Source organism: Malurus melanocephalus, unplaced genomic scaffold (genome assembly GCF_030028575.1).
Source record: "Malurus melanocephalus ecotype Western Australia unplaced genomic scaffold, MMel_1.1 scaffold_554, whole genome shotgun sequence".
NCBI classification, from domain to species: Eukaryota; Metazoa; Chordata; class Aves; order Passeriformes; family Maluridae; genus Malurus; species Malurus melanocephalus.
Genome location: NW_026623786.1, coordinates 89,107 through 97,790, shown reverse-complemented (window position 1 = coordinate 97,790; position 8,684 = coordinate 89,107). Strand labels below are relative to the sequence as shown.

Genomic DNA, 8,684 nt, shown 5'->3' with positions numbered 1-8,684 from the left:
GGCACAATCCACAGGATTGCACTGCCAGTGCCACGGTGGCAGAGCTCTGCACAATGTCCAGCTGACTGATCCTGTAACAATTGATAAAATCAGTGAGCCCACGTGTCCACAGTCACCCCTGCAGTTCATCTTTCTCTGGTGTGTTGCTCCACCAGATCAGCAGTTACTTCAACTTCATAATTATCTGCACACATACGCTTAATTCTAAAGATAAAATGCTTATCACCATCTGGAAACTCAAATGTATTTTAGAAGTTAATCAAGACCAAAATACATAATCAAGACAGGCTTTATCAGTTTTGTATTTATGACCCCAAATGACACATTTTATTAATCACCAAGTGTTTAAAAAGTGCTAATGCCTTCCTCCTCAGTTACTATAAATTTTCTGCTCCCACTTGCAACACAGGCTGTAAAAATRCAGAGTACTAGAAGGCCATATTCAGCTCCTGGTACCCACCAGCGTGGGTGCAGAATGTGCTATTCCATGTCAGGTCACTTCAGATAATACAGACATTTTTGTTCTGCCTGCATACCAATCAGCTTTCAAGTACTATAATGCAAATAGTCTGTAAAAGGATTTTAACTACCTAAAGCTCTTTGTTTTAAGACAAGGTATTACAGTAAAGATCATCCRTGAGATCCAATTATAGTCACCTTATTAATTATATGTCTACCTTGCCTATTTCAAAAATCCCTATGAGCTATCCATTTTGAAGTTTCTGATTCCTTTACACAATCATTTATCAGCCAAAAAAGCATGAACATTATTAGCTACAATGTCATTTGTTAAATTAATTCAGAAGGCATTACTCTAAGGGTCCTCAAGCTCACCATTTTACCACCTACAAAAAGCATCTCAAATGCCCATGTCTTAAAATGGAATTTTCAAAAAAAAAATCCCACAGTTCTCTGCTTTTTACACAGTACAATGTGTTCAGGAAGTGGACTGAAACCAAACAAAGCCTTTTATTCCTTGTGGATTTTATATGTGGACTCTGCAATTAAAAATTATCATCTGCCACCACTCAGCCAAACAACATAAAAAGACACAATCTTTTGATATTAAAATGACAAAGGAGGGCATCTTTTAGCCTGAGACAATGCTCAAAGCAGCAGCAGCAGTTCCTTTGCAGTGGTGATTGATAGTAATGGAGCAAAGTCAAACCTCAGTGTCTACAGCCTGGCACAAACCAGATGAAGGCTACTCTTACTGTTTAAACTGATGGCACTGATAAACCAGAAAAATCCTTGCTCTTTTACAGCCTAGAAACAATTCATAAAATCATTAATCTCTCAACCTGGATGTTTCCAAACATATAAGTTGAGAAGGAATAACAGAAATGAGAAACCACACTTAATTTCAATTAGTAAAGTAACAAAGACACCTATGTGGAGCCCTTGGCACTTCTGGGATTTCTTTTAATAACAAAGAACTTCAYACTCTTTAGAGCAGCCTTGTTATGAGAAAAGGGTTTGGATTACCTGGGCCACCAAATACAGATTTTTAAGGGGTGGGAAGATGGGTGAGTGCATGTGCACGTTTGTGTGCATAGCCTTCTTTTTCCAGTCAGCATTTTATAAGTTCTCATACTCAGGTTTTTTTTAATCCACAGATTCAGATTTGTCAGGGGAAAACATTAAATATTATGTTTCCAAATCTAGACTCAATGTCAATCAGTGTGTTCTAATGAACATTTTCCTTCAAATGTTCCAGTGGCAGCCAYCTAATTTTATTTCTTCTAAATAGCATCCCCTTCTGATGCCTGTAACCTAAATGTTAGGTTACCTTCCTAGAGGTGCTACACGTGTGGACATAGCCCGAGAGGACAGTGGGGAGAGAGCTAAAATTTATATGAAAACCTACAATTTCAGTTTGACAGAAAGAAATGGATCTACTCCAGACAATTTCACTAACAGCCAACTCCTTATGAAGGAATGGACAAAACAAATCACATTCATTGATCAGTATTAAATGAAATAACTTTACATAAGAGAAGCAACCCAGAGTCCAAGGCATATGTAGGAAAAATTTTGCTTTATCCTTGAAACCTTAGTTTTAGGTGCCAAATAATTACACAACAGGGGGAACCCACTGCATCCTCTGCTGATTACATTCACGAAATCCAAGAAAATCCCTGTGTCTGGAGGCATTAACCAGAGACAATTAGGAACTGAATTCTTTCACTGGTTTGCAGTAGTCTCTTGTGGTCTCATCTTCTAGTTAAGAGCACGAGGCTTGTGCCAGAAACACCACTTTGTCACATGCAAGCATTCTGCCCCTAACAAAAGACACTATCTATAATCTGGAACACAAATAATGAGGAATAAACTGAACTSCTTTTGATTTGTGACTGTAACGACAGATGCCTTGTCCACAAARATCCTACATGAATGGGCTACACTGAGAACAGGAACACCCAACAAAAYACAAACATCCTTTGAAATTTTATCCTTGAAAAAGAGTAGGTGGCTGCTGAATCTAAGTAACCCACCACAGACATCTCTTCATCTTCATCCTGGACRTGCCAGGTCTACACAAGTACATCAYTCCTGAACTTAATTTCATTCCTTTAATGYGAAGGGGAAAACTTCTCTTTTCATTGATTTCAACAGGGCCTTTCACCCGTGCATCTATGCTTCATTTTATGTATGTTGACACTCAGACAAATTGTATACAGAACTCAAACATTTGCTTTGAACAGCACAAACAATCAAAAAGAAAAACCATCAGATTCAAATAATTGTGTCCCCCAACCCAGTCCTTAACTCCCTCAGGATCAACTTAGAGTTGATACATAATACATATGCATCAGCTCAAAAGGCTTGAGAGGAAAAAAAAAAAAAACTGCTGGAATGACATTCACACAAGGACAACTGCAGCAGCTTTGTCAGGCAGGATTTGATACAGTACATCTGGCAACAGCGTCAARCAAAATACACTAGTGTTGGCTTTGGAAAAAAGGTAACATGAATCTAATTTCTTCCAATTGTCTGAACCACTTTTAGAGTTAATTACATAGTACAGTACAAGATAAACTACCTGTCACTCCTGAAAAGTAATGGAAAGAATTTTAGAATTCAGCAATATGCTCATATTTCTGAATGTGAAATAAAATTGGGATACTAGTTGTACCCAATCAGTTGTATAAATTTGTTCATAAAAAGCACTGGGCATTTCGACTCTATATGTTATTTTGCTAAGGTCAAAACAACGTTGCCATGCACACTGACTTTATCTCTGTAAAAGTTACTTTAGCTAAGTCATGACACTTTTACATCTGTGAAAAGTGTCAATGCTCTGAAAGTTAGCATATACTTTCCCATTTTTGATACACAGTAATAATAATAAAAAAAAGCTTATAAAAACCTCCAGGGTAGAAAATGTGACTGTGGAGTAATAAGTATCCTGATAAGTTAAAATGTAATAAGACATGACTGTGACAGTAATTACCCAGGTAATTTTCACTTGAACCCAGAGACAGATTTTTATTTCTTAAGTTCAGCAAGCAGTTGTTGCAAAAAGCTACACTCATCTGTACTGCAAGATAAAAAGTTGCTCTTCTAATATGATTARTATTCACTAACCAGGAAGATTTTTGCAAGATACAGAGAACAGTTTAACTCTGAGCTTAAAGCAGTTCCAGACTACCAGTACCTTGGAGAAGAGGGAGCAGAGTAAATTTGTTCACCCTGATGAYAGTTCCATGGAAATGTATGAAAAGCTTACAACAAACAGATACAGCACACAGCAGGGTTTCTGGGGGGTGGATTTCATTGCATGCAATTAAATGAGGGCCAGTTTCTTGCAGCTGTCAAATGAACTCCATTTCTCTGCATCCCAAACAGAATAATTTAAAACCAGTATATAGGGTCCATCAAAGGAATGCCACACACCCAATTGCCTCGCAGATCTCATTCTCCTTTGTAAGCAAGGGAGAAAACAAGGATCAATTGCAAGATGGGAGACTGCTGCATTGATTTTCAAACAGAATCTTCCATCAAAACCGATGGTGAACTTGTCTTTAGACATAAGGRRAAAAAAAAATCTCATGTGGTCTGAGTTGTTCTGATATTTGAGCAACAGCAGCCATCAGCTATCAGTCATAGGGTGCTGCACATGTAACTGAGATGATCATGGACAGGATGCAAGTCTGACCTTTGAGATCTGGCCTTTGTTAGCATCCACAGGAGAACAGCACGAGTCTAAAACAGGAGATCAAAAATYGAGCCAAAAAAATGTGGGTGGGACGGATGGGAAGGGAATCAGGTTTAGAATAAGTTAAGTTTCATCAACCTGTCTGAGRTAAGACAAAGACAGTATTAATTATTCTGCCTCTGTGAGGAATTTGTCATCCTGAGGGATTCTAACACAGTGTGCCCCCCAGCCTGGCAGAGCAGCTCCTGCCTGCCASCAAACACATCTGGAAGTGTAGGCAGGCTAAAGACTAGTGAGCAAAGTGATTTCATGGGAAATGCAGCAGATAAAACTGTGATGGGCTGTCACGTAAAACCCCAAGACTGACCTATTTCACACAGACAGAAGTTCCAGAAGCACGAAGCAATAATCAGCTTGCRCTCAGTTATCTAGATAGCACATGGCAGGAGACTGAAGGGGGAAAATATTTCGAGCAAAAGAGTCAGGGAAAATCAGCTGTATATTGCTTTATCTCCAGCTATAGCAAACACTGCAGCATGGGTTTTTTTTATCAGAAAAGGCTAGACAGGCAACAGGAAAACACCAAAGTCCCCACTACCACTTCTTCCCTCAGAAWCAAATACAGCCCCAGACAAGCCACAGCAGCCAAGATCATCTCCCAAGTTGTTTTTTTTTTTTTTCAGTGGTCCTGAGCACTAAAAGCAGCACCATTCACCTTCCCCCAGCATCTGGTTTGGGAACCTAACTTAGAGGGCAGATTCCCAAGCTCATAGGMAATMTCTGACAAAACTCAGACAATGCATAACCACACATTTACATCTGGAATGAGTACACAGTCAAAACAAGGGAAAAAAAAAAGKAAAAACCACCTGATTTCYTTCCAATATGAATCTGTTGGTGTTTGAGATACAGCACAAGGGGCATACCTCAAATTATTTTGCAAAGATAAGGGTAAGCTCATCTTCCCAGCTTCAGGCATTGGGTRTGTTTGTGTTGTTTGGGTTTTTTGCTTGGTTGTTTTAAAGAAAGGCTTCTGTTAACGAAGCAATTTTCTCTTTTTTTTAATCCCAAAGAAAACAAAAGTTATCAGCAGAAATGTATCTATCACAGCAAGATTCACATTCAAACCTCCTAAAATGAAAAATCCTCATCTAAAACATAAAGATTCATCTTAACTCCAGGGGGTTAGACTCATAATTTCATAGCCTTCTAGCATCTTTCACTTTCTCTTTCTCACACCTTAAATTGATGAGAAAGCTTTGCAAGTCACCTCCGGAAATTCACCCAGAGAACTCTGAGGCTCAAAAAACTGACAGTAGGGTGTCTTCTTAGGAGGGCTTATCTGAAAACCTGCTKTCCTACCCAAAAGGTTTGGGTGGGAATTTTTCACCTAATTCTGATTACAAAGTGCCTCTGCTAAAGACCATGGTGCTCTACTAACAATAGTGACAGTGCAAGCCAGAGCTGAGAGACAGCTCCCTCCTGCAGCCATCCAAAGACATGCTTCAGTAGAGACCAGCTCRAGTTTAGAACACCCTCCAACAACAAAAAGAACAATAGCCAAGATTTTGAAAGTTCATAATACCTCCAGTCTGAACATACACTCTGCCCAGGGTCTGGCTTCAGTGAATTTTGACACACAAGAAGGGTTATGAGCATATCTTACAATAAAGATTTAATTCCTAAAAATTATCTGCTACTCAATGTACATCACATTGACAGCTCTAACACCTCTCTCTCTCCTGACCCTTCAAGAATTCTACATTCATCTATCATTTGCTCTGCCAGGATGGTAACACATACAATGGTATAACAGAGCAGCTGGCTGAGTCTTACAAACCATGTGTAACCCAAACGGGGACAATCTGTGTGGGACTCAAGCTTCCCAGCAATTTCCACTATAAAAACAGCCCCCACAAAAAAAAAATAAAAAAAAAAAAAAAAAAAACACCAGAATCAGCTATGATCAAAAAGACACAGTAAAGGTTGTGATCTATTTATTTCCAGATCTGCTCCACTCACACTAACAACCTAAATATGTGTCACACAGAAAATGGGTGCACATTATCCTCCCAGTGATTTCACAGCATCACATCCTCTCCTCAGAGTTTATGCTAAATCCTTTGAACTGTACTGAAATCTCAAACTATTTATAGCCTCACAATACAATGAATATAAAGCCATAATCTCCAACAGTTAACTATAGAGCACAGAGAGAATTCTTAAARGGCGATTTTTCTGCATTCAAAAATTCACAGAAGAATATTTAGCCTAATCTCTCACCTACTGCATGCTGAGTTTGTGTTCCAGCAGTATAATTCATCTGAAACAAGGGGATATAATATGTCTTGGCCAAATTTTCTAAATATGTGTGCAAACTATCTTATCTGTGGAAATCTCCCAATTAAAATATCACACTTCTCTTAAATTGGTGAAGCTATGTKATAACCCACAGTTCTGCATGGTGCCTTGAAGACCAGAAATAAAGTCTCCTCCAGGTCTGCTWAGGACTGAGCACTCCTTGTGAAATGAGTAAGCTTGGGGCAGACACAGCAGGAAAAAAAAAATGCCAAATTTTCCAAGAAGTTGGCAGGTATTAACACAGATGGGCACCATACAAGAACACATTAATCAAGCAAATTTTACCAACTCTGGAGAAGCAGACAGCTGATAGAAAAACACCAAATAGGACTTGGCTTCACCACAGAGCAGCAGATCTGCTGATTCCTAATTCTATCAGCGCACCAAGCCTCTACCGTTTGATGAAAAACTCTCCAAAAACCTTCAGGAAAAATAATTTCTCATAGAATCATTTAGGTTGGAAAAGAMCTCTAAAACTGAGTCCAGTCACTAACCCAGCACTGCCAAGTCCACCACTAAACTACATCTCTAAGTGCCACATCCACATACGGCAACTATCGTAGTCACAAAGAGAGGAAAAGTCAATGTGAACACATCCTTTTTCTTTTTGCTAGACTGCAATTCCCTYACCAGCTGCAGCGATATGCCTGGAGCCAGGACACTTGGGAGCTGGCAGTAAATAATAACAGGTACGGCTGGGAAGATTCGCCTGCTGAGGAGTGCAGCCAGTCTGYCAGCTACAGCTGCTGCCAGATCCTCCAAAAAGACACTGCAAGTGAATTTCCATGTCATTTCTCAGGCAGAAAAGGGGAAAGTGAGACAAACAGATGAAAATGATCTGTTTTTTGCCATGCTGGACAGATTTCACAAAGCATCCACGACGGGTCTGTGCACACAGCTGACACCGCACGAAGTTTCCACAGCCCAATCCCACCTTTGYGTGAATCAGTAGCTGATCTATGTGGGACTTCCCTGGGAACCAGAATCTGCTGCCCCCAGTACAGCTCCATCCCTAGGATGAGGGAAACTGAAACACTGAAGTTGCATTAGGCACCCGAGAGTGCGGATCCGAGGTGACCCCCGCAGCCTGCATCCGTGCGAACACTGATGCTCGCTCGGGCTCCACCCGGAGCCCCTCGGCCACCCGAGCACCGGGATAAGGCAGGACAGGACAGGACAGGGCAGGACAGGGCAGGACAGGGAAGGGCAGGGCAGAGCCGGGCAGCTGCCCCCAGCGCTCCGGACAGCTCGGGCGAACCGGCGCGGAGATGCCGCGGGCGGGGACGGGTGCCCTTGCTCGGCCGCGGTGTCCCTAACACCTCCCAAAACGAAAAGCTGGGAAGACCAAGTCCCGCGGCCCCAGATGGGAGAGGGGACCGAGGGTCCCGCTGCCGGCGGGGAGGGACCAGCAGGGACCGGGCAGCTCCCGGTGCCGCTCCGCCACGGCGCGCTCGCCAGCTGCTATCGTCTCCCGTCCCCCTTCAGCAAACGCAAGATATAATGCGGAAAATAACAAAACGCTTAAATAAACCAACTTTCCTTYCTCCCGCGGGAAGTTTTCTGCGGGGGGCGAGGCGACCTTTCCTCCTCCGCCGCCTCGGGCGCTGCGCCTGCCGCAGCGGCGCCGGGAGCCGAGAGCCGAGAGCCGGGGCCAGGCAGCCAGCGAGGGCTCCCGGGGCGCCCGCCACCTGCGCCGGCGGGGAACGGAGCGAGCGCGGAGCCGGTGGTGTGCCGGTGCGATTGCGGTGCCCTACCTGGGTGCAACATACTTTGGAAATAGAAGATGACGAGGATGAAGGAGCCCACGGAAGTGACCAGGACCATCCTGCAGACCCGGTTCATCCTCATTACTTCCAGCACCGCCGGCTTCATGGCGTTGTCCGGCGGCGCAGAGAAGGGCGGCGGAGCGCGCAGGGCTGGCGCTTGGAGCCGCTCCGCGCCCGCCCCGCGCCGTGGAGCCGCCGCCGCCGCCGCCGCCGGAGGATGCCCTGGCGCCCGCGCCCCGCGCCGGGGGGCGTTAATGCCTGCGCTGGGCGGGACCACGGCGCGCAACGGGCGGAGGGGCGCTCTGCGCGCGCGGGGGGGAGGCGGGCCAGGCGGGGAGCCGGGGCGGAGCGCGCCCCCCCCCCCTCGCCGAGGGGAGAGATGGTCCCGCCCGGGGGCG

The 8,684-nt window shown here is 43.8% G+C and overlaps 1 protein-coding gene across 2 annotated transcripts in view; it reads right to left on the bottom strand.

Annotated features, from left to right (window-relative positions):
* Positions 1–8,472, bottom strand: part of CHST11 (carbohydrate sulfotransferase 11) — a 150,158-nt gene extending 141,686 nt beyond the window's left edge. Inside the window, exon 1 of one of the 2 annotated variants that reach the window (XM_057382208.1) lies at positions 8,275–8,472. In XM_057382208.1, the coding sequence (XP_057238191.1) occupies positions 8,275–8,392 (118 nt within the window). In that variant the 5' untranslated portion in view covers positions 8,393–8,472. The remainder of the gene's footprint in view (positions 1–8,274) is intronic. The other variant, XM_057382209.1, reaches the window with a different exon arrangement.
* Positions 8,473–8,684: the final 212 nt, after the last annotated feature.